A 22,677-nucleotide genomic window follows, 5' to 3' on the forward strand; every position below is an offset into this window, starting at 1 on the left:
GTGTATTATTTTCTTACTTACATCCTGTGTGAATTTGTAGCTAGATTTTTAACTGTCATATTCATAACATAATGTCATAAAATAACATATAAATGTTCAGTGTGTAGTTTTCGAAATTATCCAGCATGAATACAATTAAATTTAGTAATTGTGGAATAGGGTTAAGAACGATTACTACCAATTATTATTTTTTCTTCTTTCATTAACAAACATTTCTTCTATATTGTTTATTGTGCTCTCTTTCTACCATATAGTAAACTCTGAATCATAGCTGTTTATTACACTAACACATTAAAATACAAATGTTTATGTATGTATATTTAAATCAACCACTAGTTAAAATAAAATAAATAGCGAAAATTCTCCTGAACCATTGTAGATCGATCTTCAAGTTATAATATACGACACCATGCCTATGTGTTTTAGTGCTTTTATGATTAGTTCAAGGAAGGGAAAAATACATATTCGAGGCTTTAATCAACATGAAATTGAAAGAAAATAGCATAGGAAAAGCATATCATAGTTTGGTAAATGTTTCGTCGTCTAGTGATTTTATTTGTATATAAGTTGTGCTTGGAAAACGAAGGACAATATTTATAAAGTTTACTAAAAATATCTGAGGATTTTACAGTATTGTTTTAATAGTACTTTACATATGGATTTTTACGATGACCCACCCAAGAGATCAATTAATTTTTTAAGGATTTACTTCTACTTATCACTTAAAAAAATTCGAAAAAATATATTGGCTTATTTTCAAGTACAGGCAGTGTAGAGTATGCCGCAAAAAATTCAAGACAATCGGAGCAAAATTGGCTGTTCAATAGGGTTATGACTTTTTTACAACCTCATATCCCTGTATCATAGCGTGATGAGTTTTGCCATAAGATTACATTAAATCTTAATTATAAGGTGATTCGGTGAAAAAACCTCACGCACAGAATGATTTTAAAATTTGAATTTATCAAAATTATGGACAATTTTTTGAAGTCACTGAAAACAGATATATAATTGAAAATAAACTTTAGAGCCACTGAGATAATTAAAATGACATACAATTTATTTCTCACTATTTTTCTTCAATTCTGAGAATCGTAAAAATGTCGTAAACGCTTTTATTCAAAAATATAATTTTTTAACAAAAAACAAAAAATTAAAAATTTTTTCAAAGTGACTTTTTTCGCGACTTTTTTAATATTTGAATGAAATAAACGTTATTATAGTTATAAGTAGGTTTATAATTATTCATTCGTGTAACAAAAAATAATTTTTTGAAAAAAAAATTTTTTTTCGTTTCATATAATTTTTCAAAAAATTATTTTTTTAAAATCGATTTGTGCGTGAACTTTTTTTATATTTCAATGGAATAAACGATAGCATAGTGATTAATAGGCAAAAGTTCATTCATCCCTGCTACAGGAAATCATTTTTGAGGAAAAATGTCAAAAAGTCATAACCCTACTGTTCAAAGTTAAGAGCCCGATGTGTTTTGTGTATAGAGGCGAAACTTTAAACGCGTTTTTCTCGAAATAGCATTTTTGAAGTCGGTGGCCACTATAGCTCGAAAACGAATGGATGGAACTTCGTATATTTTGGTTAGCTTATTAAATATATGTATAAAAATCTTGTCTTTAAGCGAGAAAGTTTTTTTTTTAATATTTTACCCGATTTTGGGACAGAAAGATTTCGATAGAATCGAATATTGGTAGTTTCCTTAAAAAAAAAGTTTGGTCTGCCCATCTAGGGATGACCCCTTAAGTTCAATGTCAACATTTTTTTGCTGGGGCAACGAAAATTTAAATTTGTTTGGAATTTGATACAGTGTGCGTGGCCATTGTTTCTCTTAGTGTCAGATTTTTAGTGTACAGGAAACTAGTAGAAAAGAATATCCTCAGACTGTCATTGTACAAAAAAAAACAGTAAACAATAAGAAGGTGGACCTAAGTATGCCATTAACAGACCCCTAAGTATTTTAAAACTTTTTGGTGTTTGAGATGTAGGAGACATAAATACATTTTAAGAATTTGTTGGGTAGGTATCGTAAACAATGGGCATAATTATTCTATTGACGGATCCAATTAACACAAGCTACAGGAAAAATCCATTATCCTTCATATATTTTAGGAACACAACTTGGGCATGATTTTTCGAACATTCGAGTCATCATCGATATATAGAGTATAAAATATAGCATTGCACAGTGTCCGATTTTCCAAAAAACCTGGCCAAAAATCGAAAAAAAAATTTATCAATTTACACTAAAAAGGGTCAGATATTGTTTATAGGATCCCAGTGCGTGTAGTTATGAAAAATATATACATTTCTTGTTTAATAAGTGGGTATAAAAGCAGGTCGAAGTGACGCTTTTTGGAATTTTATTTTTTTTAATATTTAAGTTGTTAATAAATCGATGATAATATGCAAAATAAACAACGGTTATTAAATATTTTCTTTTTGTAATTGTAATGAAAGGTATGTGAAACGTATTTAAGATGTTCAGTGTCGCCAATGAATTGTGCGTTCTTTAATAATTGATGTCCGTACTTGTTAATTTTTTTCAAGATCAATTTTCACAATAAATTATGAAAATAGTTGTGAGTAAGATCGAGTTGGGCCGTGTAATTTATCATTTCATAAAAAAGGAAGGGGTTTTTTACCAATTTTCATCGAAACATCCTGCACATATTTGCACTTTTCGTTTTCATGTGATATTTTGTCTTGCAGGTATATACAGATTTTCTTTCATTCAGAATGTCAGAATATAGTATAGGGTCACTTTCTGATTAAGAGTTTTGATATATTTTAAGACCTATAGTAAAATTTTTTGGCGAACAAATTTCTAGAATATTTTGGTCTGATCCGACCACATTTTATAGCAGATTTAAAGATTTGTGGAAAAAGGGACCAAAGGACCCCTTTTATGACTCGCACGAGGGTTAATTTTTTTGTGACAAATATTCCTTGCATTCTTGTCAGTACCTAACAAAACTGTAACGTTGTAGTCATGAACAGAATGACTAGCTACTATTAAAATTTAAACACAGATAAAAGGCAGAAGTTTTGAATTTTTGTGGAGGAGGTACCTGGACGGAAATGGTCCCTTTGACAATTATCGTGCTAAGCAGACGATTTAGGTGTCTTCGTAGGATTTCTTAGAGTCTTTTTACTATCGTGTTAATCGGGACCACAAGGACTGCCTTCGATGAAAATTTCAAAACAATACTTTAATTACACAGCCATTTAGATGCGAAAACATTTGAAATTTTATGAGGGAGGTACCGGAAGGAGTTTTTCATCTCCAAACTTGTTTTCAGTTTGAAAGAAATAAAACGACGTGCTATAGTTAGTCTCTCCTTTCAATAGTTATCGTACCCACCAGACATTTTAGTTGGTCACCGTACAATTTTTTAGATCTTTGCCTGGAATCTGGGACTTGCACACGAAAAACATATCGTTGTAACCAGGGCTAAAAGGAGTATCTTCTGTAAACATTAAACGATTCTCGAACTGCATTTAATTGAACATTTTGAACTTTTGTGTAGGAGATACCCGAAGGTGTTGTCCGACAAGACATTCTTGAATAAATGTTACGATGTGCAAAATTTCCGCCAAATTGAATACTCAATTCGCAAGTCATACTCATCAGTCATATTAGTTGGCGCCGGCAGGATTTTAAGACCTTTTATGCATTTATCTTATTGGCATTTTTGGGGGCAAGTCCATACCCCCAAAAAATACCAAAATGATACGTGATATGTCCTTAAGTTGCGAAAATGTTTGTTTGGGACATAATCAAATCACCGATATAGTTCATATTCGAACTAAGTCTATGTCAGAAAGATATCATCTTTAATGCGAAAACTTCTTCACTTTTGTGGGGGAACGTGATCTCAATTTGTATAAAATTTCACGAGGTGCAAATCAAAAAATTATCGTTTTTATCTCTTTTCAAAAATTTTATTTTTAAAATATGAGACAGATTTAGTAAGGCACCGAATGTTGGCCTTAAAAGATCATTTGGGTGGGTTGAAGGCAACGTGTTTTTTATACGCTAGACAGACGGCAGAGTTAATTTACATTAAAAATGCCGTAATTTTAATTAATTTTTCACTCTGACAGACGATAGTATCTGCATTTATGAAACAGCTGTTTGTGTTGTTTGTTTGTACCCAGCAGACCATTTCATAAAGCTTGACGAAAGTTCGCCAAAATATGCGAAACAAATACACTTTCTACCTTTGATCTTTTCACCACGATGAAACAAAAATAAATTTAATTTATTCGCGATATTTTTGAGTCTTTTTAATATTATAAAAATATTGCAAAACTTTAAAAAACATTTAAGGAAGATATAATTTTCGATAGAGTTGGTATGGTGGGTAATGAAATTTTTTGTGAAAATAAAAATTTGAAAAATAGATTTGTTAGAAGGCCTGAAAAACGATTAGCTGTTATTCTACTCGCGAAAGACCACTACTTATTTTGAAGAAACGCGAAAATTGCTGATTAGCTTTCCCTTTTTATTTTCTTAAACATGGAAATTTGACAAAAGACAATTGATTTTCAACAGCATTGCCATATTGAAATTGCTAAATTCAGTTTAAATTTCCTTTGATTTTGTGCATTAAGAATGTGGATAATGCACGAATTAATTTCAATTAAGGCAGTTAATGCAAATTAATGCTGCCGACTGTCTATGGTATTAATTAATTTAATTAATCGAGCTATATGACGTAAGCAGATTACATTGAAAAATTAATATCTAGCGAAGTGTCTTTGTTTTTTTCTCGATTTGTGATTAAACCACACTTTTCACGATTTTGTTGTCCATGTAAAAGTAAAACCAACTTAAAAAGGATCTTCTCACTAATGTATAACTTTTCGAAATTTGATTTGCGTGCCCCATTAAATGATGCAGACATTTTGAAACTACATTTTATGAGTTTTTGATATGTTCTTTTATCCACGTTCCGTAGGTTCTTCAAACAACCATTTAGAGGATTGTTGTGCTCGCGATTATGAGTTATTTGTTCTGTACATCGTGCACAGCTTCATAGAAATTTTTATCCAAATGCGGAAAATTTGTGTGAACATTTTTCTAAAAATCATATTTTTCGGGCCTAATTTTTACAATTGTCATTCCCTATTTCAAATTTTAGATTTTTACGTTCCGGATCTAATAAATCATTTCCCTTGAAAATCCATCAACTAAAACGCGAGATATGAGAAACACCAAAATAGAAAAATCACCATAAATTGTTTTTGAAAAAAATTGACCGCCTTGAAATAGATATTCATTACATACAAATGAATATCTACTATCGATGAAGATTTTCGTGGTGACGCTGAAGCCGGATGCGGACAAAAATTGTATCTACTTCGCGCAATTTAGCGATGTTTTATAGATTTTTGCCTACTAAGATGCAACCGATGCTACATCTTAGCCTCCAAATTAAATTTAGAAATATATATGTATACAAATTTGAAGGTATCGCTTTTTTAATTACACGATTTACACATATTTTATCCCAAATATAGTGTGTGATGCTACTACACCCACGTTTTTGGATACTAAGATGCAGTCGATACTACATGATATTTTAAGAAATATATAAAAATTGCACTTTATAATCACATATTTACATATATTTTAAAAAACGGTTTATTTGAACTCTATTTACGTTTAAGAAAATGATTATCTAGTAACTCGATGAATTTTTTTCAGTGGGAAACCTTCTATGTGAATGTATATAAAGCAAAATCAGCCCATTTTCTTGTCCTCCTATATATTTTTTCCAATACCTTCAACTCTAGAATGCATGTGAAAACTATTTTTTCAAACCTAAATTTATTTTTTGTTATCCAAATATGTGCTTATTTTTGCTATAACATCCAAACTATTATACCGATCAGTATAATTTTGGTCTCATTTGATTCCCCGTGAAGTTTCGATTTAAAACTAATTTTTGTAATTTTTGACGGTTAAATGGACCTACATTTAAAAAAAGTTGGATTACATTTGAAATTTTGTCAATTTGTTGTAAATTTTACGAATACTGAGTAACATTTTACAAATATTATGCAATCTACTCACTGACGTCCCTTCGTGATAACTTTTAGTGGCAATTGTGCTCATTAAAATAATTAACGCTTTTATAATAATATATTCTTAAAAGCAGAGGTAAAACCGCAATTACTATTGTCCGCAACAACCAAAAATTGGCTCGCTAGCGGATTCGTGCTGGATTTTTTTTTCTTAACGTATTTTTTTCTTAACTTATTTACCAAAAGTTTTAGATGTAGCGCGAAAAAAGACAAATATATACCAATAAAGTTAACAATAAACCAATTAAGTTAAAATCCAGATAAAAACTCTTTAAATCAGAGCTCCGAATACTCGCTCGAATTCCACTCGCGAGTGAAACTCTTCTCGAATTTGAGCAAGTTGAGGGAGGCAACTTGCCCCCTCCCCGGCGCCAAACAAAAACTTTTCCCACCCTCAAATAAACTTGCCCCAAACCAACCAAAAATATTGCACCCAAAAAAAGTTACGACTTCCCCTCAAATTTTCACTAGCGAGTAAATCGGAGCTCTGCTTTAAATACATATATTCATTAAAACAACTCTAGTTTAGTAAACACTCTCCGATTTTTTTCCAGAGGTAGATATTGTTGCGCTGATCACGGGAATGTATAATTTTCTTGGGGGACGGACCCGGTTACCCAAAATTGGTATCATTGGAAACCTTATGGAAATACCTATCTAACAAGTGGTCATACGATGATTTTATTTTCAGGTGAAATAGCCCGAAACCAGCCCATTATGGGTGCTCGCTTAACGTATGCCAGATTATAGCTCGCACTTTGACCTTTCCAAAATAGTGCTATATATTGTAACACCTTCTCTGGATCCAGAGATATGAACCTTAGAATCTTGACAAACCGGTTCTGTTAAGCTCATTTCTTTAAAGTTCTAAATTGAAAAAAATTCCTTTTAAATTATAAATCCACTTAGAAAAACCGGGTTGTGAAGATTCTAAGGACCACATCTCTGGATCCATAGGAAGATATTACAACATATAGTACCATTTTGGAAAGGTTAAAGTGCGAACTATAATCTGACGTACATTAAGCGAGAACCCACAGTGGGCCTATTTTCGACTTGTTGAGGGTTTTATGAAAAAGCCGGGTCCGAAATTCGGTTTACGGAACACCTGAAAATAAACACATCGTGAGACCACTTGTTGGATAGGTTCCATAACCTTTCCCATTATACCCATATTGTAGCATTCGGTTCAATAGAGCCGGGTCTAACCCGGGTTTTGTACCCGAACTTTCAGGTCAAATAGCCGGGTAACCGGGTCCGTCCCGTGATCAGCGCAACTATATCTACATCCCGAAAAAATTTCAAAAAAAAATCGTGGAGTATTTACTAAACAAGAGATAAGCCAAAAAATCAATATCCATAAGAGAGAAATATACTTTCGATTTTCTACGCTAAACGTATTTATACGTAAAAAATTGGAGTTTGGCAATTTAGTTCCTAGATCGTTCAAGTGAACTAGATTGGTGCAACTCTATAAAACCGCCGACGGCGTACTTTAACATTTATATATGTATTGGTGTGAGAGAGAAACCTCCAAAAAATGTTTGAAACGAGTTTTCCAGTTTTAATGGATTTAGCTACATATATATCCGTAATATATCAGTATTTCTTTTAAGGGATATGGGAAATTAAACTTAAGCAACTGTATATTTGTTAAATAAGTAACCCACATTGCTAACTTATCTAAAAAGTGTGTTTCATACACATACATAGATGCGCCCCCATTTTCAATCATTGAACAGCGATATCAAAATTCTACTTTTCGATCTTTACCTTACACTAAAAAGCCAACTTTTCGATCTTTCGATTTTTATTTTTAACTACAAATTTGGCGTTTTGATCTTTCTACTGTGATAAAAGTCGACTAAAATCGAAATTTGATCAATTTTAGAGCTTTTTTGATACATATTGTTGTCAATAAGGGGGGTCATTTCTAGACTTGCATATAAAAAATTGTATGTAGGAAAGTCGATTTTACGATTTTCTCTATAACCGAGAGTTCACTACGATTTTGGGACGTTCAAATCGAAAAGTAGACTATTCGTTTAATCATAGGATTTCTAACTTTCCTCTAATGACAGGAAACACTACGTACGGTTGGGTACCATAGGGTAATGAAAGTACTGCTTCTATTCGAACTATAATACAAATATGATAACATATAGTTGAGTATAGTTTTTGTGGTATACGAATTAACCTTCGGGGTCCACTTTGGAACCAGAGGCTCAATTCTGTTTCTAAGAAAATGTGAAATGAAAAATTTTATAAAGGAACTAAATGTCAAATGAAAAAAAAATGATAAAGAAAATATTTTTCATTTCAAATTTTCATAGAACGAGAATCCAGCCCCAGTGTTGTGAAAAAATGGGATTGGAGAAAGTGTCCCGCCACGATCAACCCCAACCCCATATTTGGCAAAACTGCTCGAAGAACTGACTCCGCAGCCTTCGTAAAAACTTTGTTTTATTCAAATTTTGTGAATAGTGTAAATATATGAATATGTATGTGTTATTGGGATGTGGTTTCCAACATATTTGGAATAGAAAAGTAATCAACAAATATCTAGCCAATTAATAAATGTTTTAATTCAATAATCCATAAAATCTTATGTAAATGCAAATTTCCGATACTTTTCTAAAATTTCAATTGATTTCATTATTAACAAAATAAAACTGAGATCACCACATAATGATCAAATACACCAATCGATTTCAAACAATTACATTCTGTGAGAAATTTTAATTACTTGTACAGATCTTTCTTGTGTTTTGTCAAAATTAATTTTATTATTAATTTTTTTAATTATTAGTTCTGTTATACGCTTTAAAATACGAAGCAGAACAACAACAACTCTATACTATCTTTCTACTTTTTTCTTACCTGTTTTCCTTTCTCTTCCCCATTAGGTTTACCTTTGAGACGGGAGTGGGGCGGCTGAAACCAGTCAGGGATTAATTACCCAAAATATGGTAAATAAAAGTTGTTTTTGTTTCTGGCTTCAATCTTTCTTTATTTACTTAATTATTAACAATTAATCATTTTCATTTGTTAAAAAATTGAAGAAAATGCAAAAGAGTTTGTTTGAAAATGTTTTTTTTCTGAATTTTTGCTCAATTTATTATTGCTTTTGGGCTATAAGATACTTTTTGTTTGTAAATAATATCCAAAATATATTGGCTTCCTGCCAAAACCAATTGTTCAGCATTTTTGTGCACACTCATAGCTAACTTTATCTATATAGTTTAAAGAAATACAAATTCTATGCGTTCCATTTCGTATTTCTCATTTTCGTTTTGCTAAAGTACTTTGGCTTTTGTGATATACATATGAAACAAAACGGCGATAATGGTAAATTTTATTTTTTCAATGCTTTGTCAACAACTGACCCTATCATTTTATCAATAAACTTTCAAAACACAACAGAAACTAATAACAATCAGCCATCCCGCATCCCTTATACTACACATTCTCTTGTTTCATTTAAATTATATAAAAATCGGAAGTCAACAATATCACATTTTCAACAGATTTCAATTTTCTTTTTATATTTGTGGTATTATACACAGCGTATGAAAATTTATTGTAATGGCTGAAATAAGGATTTTTCCGTTATTTAATTCGTTTTAGTACAAACGATCAGTTAAGAATTAGAAATACATTAAAGAATTCTAAGAAAATGCTCACCCTATGCATGTAAACGTACTATCTTGTTATTTTCAGCATTTTTTATTTCCGGACATTGTTGTAATTGTCTACAGAAAATAATTTATTGTATTTTTCATAGAACACACATAATTAATTAGCTTGTTCTTTCATTAAACATTACCGCCTTAGTAAAATAATAGAGACATTACTCACCAAATACAATAGATATTAACCACGATATGTGTCGGGCCGTGCAGAATCCCAAAAATGTAGCATGCAGGGTCAATCAGTTAAAACTGATTAAATGAATGGTGAAATATTTTTGCTCTGAAAAAATTAAAGCTGACTTTTATTCCTGGAGAAAATAACAAATTGAGCATTCAATCGATTTTTAAATGACTTGTCATAGGACGATAAAAACTCTAAAAATAGTTTTTCATTGAATTGTCGAAATCTATTTGTTGGGTGAAGGTCAAATTTGAAAACGCTAAAAGTAGATTTTTCCTTTAATTTCCGAACCTTTATCATATTTGGATTTTGTTTCTATAGTTTAAAGGAAGGACATACAGTAATTGTGACTTAGCTTAGCAATGCTAAAAAAATGCCTACCTGCAAAAGAATTTGCTCTTGGGTGTAATATTCAGCCTCACCTTTTTATAGACCCGAAGTCATTTTGGAAAGTAATGGCAAAACAAAGTTTATTGCAAAAAATCAATAATTGTTTTACATTAACCCACCCTGCCAAATACTTATTACTATACCCCTCATTAAACCGTTATTTTAAAATGGACATGTCGCTCGATATAAGTGTTTATTTTTACCACTAAAATAAGTAAATACTAAAAATTACATATTTCGCGCGACATGTCCTTGGTATATCAATAAGTTAGTATGGGGTTTTGTAATGATTAATTTTGCTGGGCATGAACAAGTCACCTTTTTCATTATTTATTAATACTATTTTGAGTGGAATAACTTAGGGCTTAACATTCATTACATATTGCAAAATGACACATCCACAGGCTTGTGTCTTCAGGAATTTATAATCATAAGTATTTGAGAAGTTTGGATCCTAATTCAATAAAAGAACTTAACAATAGCAACATTGATGTTATATAAAGCACTATGTCAATGGAAACATTTGAAAACAAGGGTTTTCAAAAATATAATAATCTTAATTGGCTTTTTAAATTTTGAATTTTCTTCGATCTTTACATTAATAAACTATTAAACACACTTACAATTAAAATCACTTAGTATCTTCATTGGCTTCGATTTTACTCTATTTTTTCTGTTATTCCTCTTGGAGCTATAAGGTTCCACAAAGCCATCTTACTCGATTAGTTGCCGTTGTTTTTGCATCTTCCCATGTGAGGTTATTTTGTCTTATTTTTCGTCGCCAGGTCGACCTCGAATTCGTGATCCTTGGGGATTCCAGTCAAGCACCATCCTGGTTATGCTGTGAACATTTTTTCGTAATGTGTTGCCAATCCATTTCCTACGTTTAAACTGCTCTTCTATGGGTTCTGGTTCGTTAAGTTCCATAGCTCTAAGTTACTTATGGTGCTTGGCCAGAATATCCTGCATATAAAGCAGAGGCATTTGTTTATGAATAACGGTAGCTTTTACGTGATGTGTTAGATACAAATCAGCTTCGAATATTTTAATCTTGGTTTTATGTATATATGTTAGCTTCTCCATACACCTTGCAATCGTCCGAAGGCTGCTTTCGTTTTCTTTAACCTATTGATTTTAATCTCAAGTCTAACATTGCGTGCTAGTCTCTGCAGCCCCCCTATTCAGTAACTTTTTAACAACTTTACTCATTATTTATTTTACAACAATTTCATTTGTTTGTATTGTTTTTGTAACAAATACAAAACAAACATATGAAATTGTTGTAAAATAAACAATGAGTAAAGTTGTTAAAAAGTTACAGAGTCGGTACCCTGTAGGCCTATTCCGTAAATTTTATCGATTGAAAAGTTGTTAAAATTTCTTTTGTTTTTGTAACAACTACAAAACAAACAAATGAAATTGTTGTAAAATAAACAATGAGTAAAGTTGTTAAAAAGTTGCTGCATAGGGGGGCTGGTCTTCTAAATTTGACTGCATGTTGGATATCTTTTGAGAGAAGTCTCCTAGTTGTCGTGAGAGACTTCATGTTGTGCCTCTTCTCTGAGAGCAGACTCTATTCATTATTTCATCCAGTGCAATTGTTAGCAGTAGGGATGACAAAGGGAATTATCGCTTTACTCCCGCGTTGGTGAGAAACGGTTGGTTTATGTTACCGTTGTGAAAAACTAGGAGTTCTGAATCCTCGTACATCGCTCTTAATATACGGATTTTTGTGGAGTACTCCGTTTTTGCTCAATGCTTTCCATATGGTAGTACGCCTGGTGTCGTAGAAGGATTTCTTGAAGACGATGAACAGTAGATACAGGGGTGCGCCATTCTATAGATTGTTCATTATGAAACGTAGGGTGATGACCTAGTCTACACAGTTTCTATTTGGTCTGAAGCCAGCTTGTTCATCTCTCAGAATGTTTTATACTTGCCTTTAAATTATTTTTTGTATTACTGTTGCCGGTTCAATCCGGTTCAATCCGGTACGAAAGAACACTCTGCTGTGGGATTGTGCTAGTAGTTTGCATAGGTGTTGATCAGGGTTATTCCTCTCCGGCTGTTACAATCTTTTAAGACGCCATTTTTGGATAACTTCACAACGGTGTATTTTCTCCACGTTGGAGGCTGTCTATCGTCCTCCCAAACTGATATGTGATCGAAGCAGCTCAGCTGCGGTTCTGTCCTCGGCCTGTAGAACTTCACCGGTAAACCATCTTCTCCTGCTGCTGTCTTACATTTTAGTTGTTCTATCGCCCATTTTATTTCGCTGAAGCACGTATTTTCCATTGGACTGCTATTGTACATTCTGACGTTACTAATTTCTTCGAAATGTTCGCCCGTCTTTGAATTTCTCTATCAGTGGTCGTTAGTAGCCTACCATTACGATCTTTTATTGTTTGGCTCCGGGTACACTTTCGATTTGTCAGACTATATATTGTCCTGGTAGCTTTGTCAGGTTGTTTTGTATAGCTGCTTCATCGGCTGTTTTTGCCAGCTCTTCTACGAACATTCTTCGCTTGATTTTGCTAGTTGATGTGACGTCTTCCCATGTATGGTGTTGACTTATTAGTAACTTTTCACGTATCGTCGATACTTTATTGAGCAAACTACAAATCTGTTTATTAAATTTGGAGTATTCTGGACAGATCCTAATAAATTCTGGTAATTTTATTAATAAAAAATAGTTAAAACCAATCACTTTTTACTTATACCTTGTTTATTGCACCATGGTACTATTACTTGCAATCAAAAAGGTGTCATATTGGAATATATGAACGGAATCTATCAAAAACATACACATAGCCAACATGGCCAACTTTGAATACAATATCCGGATTTTTGAGCATATCGCTCATTTACTCAAAGAGTGAAAAATGCTTTTTCTGAGGTAGCAATTTCTATTTTTTCTACGACTTCTATGTTATCTTGTGCCAAACTTTCATGTTAATATCTCTAAAACTCAAAAGGTTACAGTTCTTTTACTACAAGTTTGGCATAATTCAACAGAATAGTTTTTTGAGATAATGAAGCACTAAAACACTTTAAATCATTATTGATATTGCACATAAATCTAGCACTGATATCTGCTTGGCTGTTTGAAAAATAGGGTCCAAGTAGCTATTTTATTTATATTGTTTTTTTTTTTTTGTAATAATCGTTTTATGTTAGGAAGTCAAATTTCAATTTCCAACTTAAAACGCGTTTTTCTCGAAACTGGATTTTTTGAGATGTGTCACTCTTTCAGTAAATGAGCGATATGTATTTCATTCGTTAATACCAAGTGGAACAATTTTCAAAGAATACAACTTCTGAATTGTCTATATAATGATGATATAGTATAAAATAGCATGTTTCTATCCAGTTCATAACATAAATATCTGTTGCAGAATCTTCAAGAATCTACAAATTTTTACTACGATAAAAATTGTTCCTTTATGATATCGAAAAAATAGTAAAAATTAGTAGATACTTGCAATTCTGGAACAGAGCAAAAATAAGGAGTTATCTTCGAACATAAAAAAATAATTAAATTTCCATTAAAAAAAAACCTTAGCATGTTGCTGTCATTCTCTAAATTTCTCTTTAAAAATAATTTACATAAATAATAATCCATTGTGCAATCAAATTAATGCTGAAAAATAATGGTTTAATAATTTTGAAGTTTTAGAAGAGCATGTCTTTAAGTAATAGTATAACAATCATTGGGCAATATTTATTTTTTTTAGGTTTAGGTTCATAGCAAACACATAATCATTTAACATCATACAAATCATTTGCATTTTCATAATTAACTAACAAAATAGAAACAAAAAACGTGATAAAAGACACAATAATGTTAATATAATTAATTTAAAGTGTTTATTTTTTACAAACGAATTATATTTCCTTATTTTTGTTTTCTTTTATTTTATAAATAACAAATATATAAAACAACAACAATTGCAATACAACAATTAAATACTAAATTCCAATATACCAATCGAAAAATCACTTTAAAATTCAGGCTGTTAACACAAACACACGTAATAGAAGTCTTGGTCGTATGAGAAGGCAGCCGCCCCGTCATGGTATTGGTAAGTTTATTTTTTCAATTGTTTTGAACACATTTTACTCTTTTTTCCTTCTCAAAGCACACACAAATATCAAATACTATAATATAATTTTACATTTTTCCAATTCTTGAAATATGAGTGTGTATTTTTATTTAATTTAATTAAATTGCTTTCATGTCCTTAATGTTGTAATTTCAATTCTAAGAAAACGTCTTAAATTTCAATTTCATATTCCTTCTTGCACATTTGTATAATTTAATTATCAGCAAATTGTTTTCATGTATATATATTTTTTCTATATGTTCCCAAAGTTCTAAAATTGCATTAAAATATCGAAAATGATAAAACAATGTATTTGGTGCATGTTGCAACATATAAATGTTATAAATGTGTGCGAGTTGCATTTTTCAAAAAAAACAATTAATGTATTATTTTAATCATATGTATTTTAGCTTAGTTGCAACATGCATTATACATATTAGGAAAATTAATGAAAATTAGAAAAATACCAAAAGTTTTTATTATTCTTTGTTACGAAAGATTGAACTCTTCCCATAAAAAACTTTGCTTTATAATATTAAAGGCCAAATAATAATCTATCCCCTTCGAGAAACATTTTTTTATTTTCTTTTAAATGAAATTGAGTTTATTGTACAAATCATTCGTATCATACTAACAAGTTATTGTATAGCCAATAAGAACTTTCAAGTATGATATATAATATCAATTTTATTTGGTCCTTAATATTGTTCTTTTCTCTTGCAAAGTAATATGTGTCACCAAACACTCCCTTTCACTTATTCCCAAACAATTTTGCTCTCAATCACCATACCTTTCTCTCAGTGTTAGTGCTCACATGCTTTGATACTTACAATCATTTCATACAAAAAAGCCAAATATGAAAACATTTACCACCTTTTCCACAAGTTGGAATTAGATATTGGTTAGATTTTAAAGGAAAATGTCACATTTTCGCCTTTTATACGCACCTATACATAGTTAATCCTATAATTCCGAAACGCCGTTGAAAACTCTGCATAATACAATTCAAACACAGAAACACATTGAATATACAAAATAACTTTGAAAGCATTTATTATTATTTTATTCCTTTAGCTCCCACTGGAGCATAGGGCGCTAACAATAGCTATCTCGATCGGTTTGGATCTATAAATCTACGTTGAACCCAGGTCAATCATTATTACAGGCGGTTATTGCCAGTAGCACACAAATACCACGCCAAAAGTTAAAGATTAACAAATCAAGTTGAGAAGATTGTTTTTTGACGAAACTGTCCTTCACCTCATCCACCTCAACTTGGCTGTCATGTCCGACATGGAAAAAATTCATTAAGTAATAAATGGTCCGTCTGTCTGTTGAAATCAAGCTCACAATTTTTAAGATAGTGCTTTGAAATTTGTTATAGAAGTTTATATTAATCCTAGAATGTTTTGTACTGAAAATGGTACACGTTTTGATATAGCCCCCTTAGAACGATACCTTCCGATTTTCAGCATTTTGAAGATTTTAGCTTCATTGTCACACCAAAATGACTGAAATTTATTTATTTACTGACTGAAATTTATCTATTTAGTTTTCCATCTGAAATATGCCCGTATAGATCCATGCCTTTATATAGCCCTCATAGAAGTGTACCTCCCGATTTTCGTTATTTTGAAGGATGTGGCCTCAATATCCTACCGAATTTGGTATTTAGTCTTCATTGGAGGTATACAACTTTTCAAATACAATTTGTCGATATATGTTCACACCTTCATATAGCCCTATATAACGGTACCGCCCGATTTTCGGTATTTTGAAGTTGTGGCCACAATATCCCACTGAAATGACTGAAATTTGGTATTCGTTGAGGGTATAAAACTTTCAACCTGAAATTTGTCGGTACAGATCTACGCCTTCATATAGCCTCCAGAGCAATACATCATTATTTCCGGTATTTTGTAGATTGTAGCCTCAATATCCCACCAAAATAACTGAAATTTGGTATTTAGTTTTTCATTTGGGTATAAAGTATTCCAACAGAGAAGTATCAGTATTTGTCCACGTCTTCATATAACCCACATAGAAGCGTACCTTCCAGTTTTCGGTATTTTGAAGGTTGTGCCCTCAATATCCCACCGTTGTGCTCTCAATATCCCACCGAAATAGGGGTATAAAACTTTCCTCCTGAAATTTCTCGGTACAGGTCAACGTTTTATGCAGCTGCCATAGAACTCCCGATTATCGTTATTTTGACAGTTTTATTCAATTATTCTACCGGAATAACTGAAATTGGGTATTTAGTAGGTTCAAAACATTTTTACAGGCTCAAAATTTCATTGAAAAAAATTAAATAGTATAGATCCCCGTTTAGCTATAGCCCCTATATAAGGGTAGCCCCAACTTAAGGTTTTGTTGAAGATTTTAGTCACATTTTTCATCCGAATTGGTTGTTAATTGAAATTTTGTGGTCACAGAAGATATAAAATATACTCGCAAACAACTATCCATATATACATATATATTCTTAATTGTAGCCGGTATTGCCCACGGGGTTTCAAGGGGTTTTTGTCAAATGTTCCAACCGAGATCGCTGTAATTCAATATTTTGTGTTGCCAGAGAATACAAATGCTCAACTCGGAAAATTGTAAATAATGGTCCATGTTTTGAAGAGAACAACGATAACGCCCAATATGTGCTTTTTTAAAGGGAGTATTATCAATTAAGATATTCTGCTCCTGCAAGCTTAGTACTTCCCTAAACGAAAGGAAACTATTTTTTCCTTATCACGTCAATACAGTTCGTGGTGGAGGGTATAACAAGTTCGGCCAGGCCGAACTTAACCTCGATCTTACTTGTTTTCTAATATTTATGGGATCCACCTTGGTGCAGTGTACAACTAAGGTTTGTGGTAGGATTCCCGGGCAGAACATGAGATTGCTCGGCAATGACAAATCCTCTCATTGACATACCAGCCACATTTTCCGTACTTTGTGCGACTCACCGTTCGGACTCCGCAATAAAAATTCCATCCCATGAAAATAAATAAACAGGGTGCAGTGTACAACTAAGGTTTGTGGTAAAATTCCCGGGCAGAAAATGAGATTGCTCGGTAGTGACGAATCCTATCATTGACATACCAGCCACATTTTTCGTACTTTGTGCGACGCACCGTTCGGACTCCGCAATAAAAATTCCATCCCATGAAAATAAATAAAGAGGGTTATGTTTCTTTCGGAGGTTTAATTGAATATTTCGTATATATCTGTTGAAAAAGCTTCAAAACTGAAATGGCTCCAAATATTTAAATGTATACTATACTAAAAATTGAATCTACATGGCCAATTTTCAAATAAATGTGTTTCGCAGTTTTAGAATCTGAAATTTGTGAATCTATCCGATTAATCAAACCAATAACTATAATTCCGAATGCAATCAGAATTGTAATTCTGCTACTCGGTTATAACTGAACCGATTCAGTTTAAAAAGTTAGGTTGTTGTTCCAGTGTACAACAGGTTTTGTATTCTCTTCGTCTTAACTTATACGTCATAGAACTTGAATAATTAAGCCAAATATCCCACAAAAAGGTATCTATGTACTTCAGTTCAAATAGAATAGATTTAAACGATACCAACTTTAGTGAACAGGATTTAGATATCTACTTCAGTTCAAATAGAAAAGTCTTAAACTATATTATCCATGGAATGTTTCCCTACCTTTATTGAATAAAAATAGCATAGAAATAGAAATGTGAAGCATTTTTTGCTTAAAATTCCTTCAGATTTTGTGAATGATTTCTGTTTCATTTTTGTCTAATGAATTCTTGACTTTTAATTACTTGCAAAAAATTCCCTTTATACTTAAAACTTTTTTTTAAACAATATACAGTTTAATTTCTTGTATGTTCTATCCCTATAATAATTCATATGAAATAAATTGACATAAAGAAGAAAACTTTTTATACGCTTTGTCCTTTATATTACCATTAATTTTTTGTTTTGTTTAGAGATGAGTCCCGAGGAGAACAAATACCATAATTACAACAACTATAATGAAAACTTCATATTTTCTGGAGGTAAAACTTCTACATCATTCTAATTACATAAAAATACTACTAATACCACCATAAAAGTAATAATAAAAATAACAATATGGGAATACTAAAAATACAACTAGGTTACAGATATACATATTAACAAAATGTCATCCCTCCATCATGCATATTCAGTCATTCATAGTCCAAATTAAAGAATATTGTCTAGAATATCATATTTTTCATCATGGCAAGCACTAACCAAAACCAATCATGTTGCATCCTTATCTATCGTAACACTTAACTCATTCATCCTAGACTATCTTTACACTCATCTTTCATCCGAACAATTCATCCATTTTATCAGTAAATGTGTCCATTTTATTTTATTATTTAAATCTATAATTATTGACGACAGCTTTTGTGAGATTTAACTTTGCTAGGGATGGAATTTAAGGAATATTTAAATTAAATTAATTAAAGTACGAGATCGGTCAAATCGATTTGCCCTTTCTAGGAAAATAAATTATCCAAAATAAAAAGTGAGTGCATTAATTATTTGGTAATAACATATGTCATGTTAACTTACACCTTTTCAGGTAAAGTTCCATTAAAGATTTCTGAGTCATTAACGTACTGAAATTATGCCTCGGATCCGATGTCAATTCACCCCGCAAATTAAACATAAAATCCTACTTATTACGCTTAGACACTAAAATAAGAATCGACATATTTATTTTCCTTCAGTTTGTTTGTCAACTCTTTATTATCTCTTCTCGATTCAACACATGTAAACTCACATATATGACATCTCCTTGCCGCTTCCTGACTTGATTCACATTTTGGAATATTATCGGCAATATACTTTCACACTCTCTCTTCTAGTTCCACAAAAAACGTACTTCGCAAGATAAATTTTTGTTATAACCCATTGCTGAGTTTGAAGCTACATAAGAAAAGTTCTTAGCACCATTATATTTCAGGGACCCAACTACAGAGAATTCTTCAATTATTTTTTTAGGTTATCCAGGAGATACTGCCATGGCTAAATTAAATCTCATGATATGTGTTGTTCAATTAACGTCTCTTAACTAAAATTCCCTCTTGTGTTATCTATTCTGTTGTTGTTTAATTTTTGTACAATTATTTATCTCTGCCTTTGTGGCAACACATGTTTGTGTTTTCTTTTTTTATTTTCCAGTAACTCAACAACACCGTTCCAATAGTCCACAACACTCCAGTTCGGCCTCATCGCCTGTTATGTCAAATAGTAGTTCTAGTCCAGCACCACCATCCAGCAGTCCATCTCCGCAAGAGAGCCCTAAGAATTGTAGTTACATATATCGTGATTGATTGATCACTAATACCAAATCAATGCCACTAATCAAAACAACATCCAATAATACAACAAAAACCACAGATGCAGCAACAGACTCAGTGGCAGGCGAAGCAGGAGCAAATGAGGCCACTAATGCTGAAACTGCAATCACCACCACTACCACAACAGCAAAACCCATAGACGCAGAGCAGAGATCTGCCGCAACAATGCCACTTTGTAAAACAACTACAACAAAAAACAACACTGCCAAAAACACAAACGAAACAGCAACAACAACAACAGGAACAAAAACTACTACTAATCATAATAAATTAGAAATGAAACGTAATAGACATAGACACCACAATCACCATAGTCATCACAACAACAACAGCAGCAACACAAACAGTAATCGAAGACATAAAAGCTCGTTGATTAAATCCGTTCCTGCCACACCTGTACAAGTAAATCCCACAACGAATCATTTTGTGCCATCCTCAACTGATTACAATGATGATGATGATGACGATCCAGAACCAGTCTATACTGATGGTTATCTTTATACACCACCCTATTCATATCCTATTTTTTCTTTAGACTATCAACAACACAATGATCGACACAATAGTATGCAATATCGAATGGAACAACACCAGAAACCAAAGCAACAATACTCAAATGAATATCAAAACCATCAACAACATCAACAACAACAGACAAAACAACGTCAACACGAAGATGATGAGGAAGAAATATTCCGTGAAGCCTGTTCCGATCAACATCCTTTAGAAATGGCGCGAGATCTTGAAGATGATTCATCTTCGTTGGCCATGATTACACCACCTCCACCCTACGATACACCCTACAAGAAACAACAGCAACAAAACCACTCATCATTACAACATCATTCGAATAAATCTAAACATTCTTCATCACATCATTCTGGCCCACATTACAGCAATTACAATTCCTCATCGTATGCCTCAGCCAAATCACGTAGCGATATGCCGCCTCAAGCTCGTAAATATCTTTTTAACAACCGTGAAACATTTACAATTAGTTCCTCGAATGGCAATTCCAGTTCAAATTCCATACATCAACAGCCATTACAATCCACCTCATTGGCTGGCACTCTGACCAGTGCCATAACTCCAACTAAATTAAGCGCTGCTGCTGCGGCTATGTTTGCAGCACCTCAAATGGTACATTTAAATCGTAAATGGTCGAATTTACATCGTAAACGACGTCGACGCAATAGCAGCTCAGGAGATTCCAAGGAACTGGATAAGTTAGTATTACAATCTGTCGATTGGGATGAAAATGATATTTATTGACAGCTTCAGAAAAGTATAACTACATTTCATTTATTATAAAATAATATAGTTCGCACAAATCTAGAAACACAACTACATAAAATGCACACCAAGTAATGTAAACACGCTGAGGCAAGCTTATGATGATGAGAAATTGTAAGAAAAACAGAAGTATTTTTAACCACAAAAGTACAAGTATTAAAATTGTATACTATAATATTGATCATACGTACATATATAGTGAAGGAAAGTTTGAAAAGTACTGGCACTTATAAAGAACAATTTCATGACATAGAAATATTATTTCAAACTTTATAAACTGACATTTAGGGGTTTCATAAAGGTTTTTAATTTTGACATTCAGTTGGTCAATTCATGTTTTATGAAAATGTAAACTTTCATAAAGGCAACAAATGTCAAATGAAAATATTTTTCATTCAACATTTTTATAAAACAAAGGAAATTATTTGTCATTTAACATTTTTATAAAACAAAAGAAAATATTTTTCTTTTAACATTTTTATAAAACAGGAATCTCGAGACTGATTTAAAAATATTTAAAGTATCTTTAACATTAAATTTGAATTTAAATCAATAGAATTATTGTAACAAATTGTAAAAAAAAACTTTGTATTACAAGATATATTTTCAATAGTTTCTTCAAAAACATTCCATTTTCTACCAATTGTTTTTGTAGATTTCCATATCTGGTAACTGAAGGCTTGATCACATCAAATAAAACAAACAATTGAAATACTTTTGAAATTCTTCACAATAACAAATCTTAAATTTTTAATTTTATATACATAATGTTATGTATAAATCGTTCCTTTTTTCCAAAAAGTTATAAAAAATAAAGCATTTTAATACTTTCAAAAAAAATGCCGGTCAACAACACATTCGAAAGATTAAAAAATACGTAATTATAAAATTGTAGAAATTTCAAAACTAATCAAAAATAAATAATAATTTGCGTTCCTGACCATTTACTTAAAAAAGACAACAACACACACGTTTTTAATATAATGTGCCATATTTTTAGTAAGATGTCAAGTGCTTTTCAAACTTTCCACTATTAATAATAACATAAATCTCATATAATTTTATTATACACGATCAATTTTAAATAAAAAAATTTAAAGCTGCAATATTATTTTTCAAGATTTTCAATATAACAATTCTCAAAATTTGAATAGATATTTTCTAGAAAAAAATGTTAACACCATATACTTTATTGGTCAGAACCAATTTAAACCAAATTTGACAGAGGCAGTTCTAAACTACATATAGGAATATCGAACAGTGTTTGCAATAAAACAATATTATTTTTTAAGATTTTCAATATAACAATTAAAATTTGAAATGGATATTCTCACCAAATGCGCGATTTCCAAGTAACAAATATAACACGATACACTTTTTTGGTCCGAACAAATTTAAACACAATTTAACAGATGCAGTTAACTACATATAGGAATAATGCCCTGCCCGTAATTTCTATCCCTAGGTAACCAGCTATCTATTAGTTACCTTTACCTACGCGTTTGGTAATTTCTACGCGCCATTTACCGAGGCGTATGCA

General features: G+C 31.8%; 1 protein-coding gene across 1 annotated transcript in view; it reads left to right on the forward strand.

Annotated features, from left to right (window-relative positions):
- Sema1a (semaphorin 1a) overlaps positions 1–22,282 on the forward strand; it is a 776,225-nt gene extending 753,943 nt beyond the window's left edge. Inside the window, 2 exon segments of the mRNA XM_073968138.1 lie at positions 14,381–14,450; positions 19,666–22,282. Of these exon segments, the coding sequence (XP_073824239.1) occupies positions 14,381–14,450; positions 19,666–21,116 (1,521 nt within the window). The 3' untranslated portion in view covers positions 21,117–22,282.
- Positions 22,283–22,677: the final 395 nt, after the last annotated feature.

This window comes from Musca autumnalis, unplaced genomic scaffold (assembly GCF_047663935.1).
Source record: "Musca autumnalis isolate F117 unplaced genomic scaffold, ASM4766393v1 scaffold_2, whole genome shotgun sequence".
Classification (NCBI taxonomy): Eukaryota; Metazoa; Arthropoda; class Insecta; order Diptera; family Muscidae; genus Musca; species Musca autumnalis.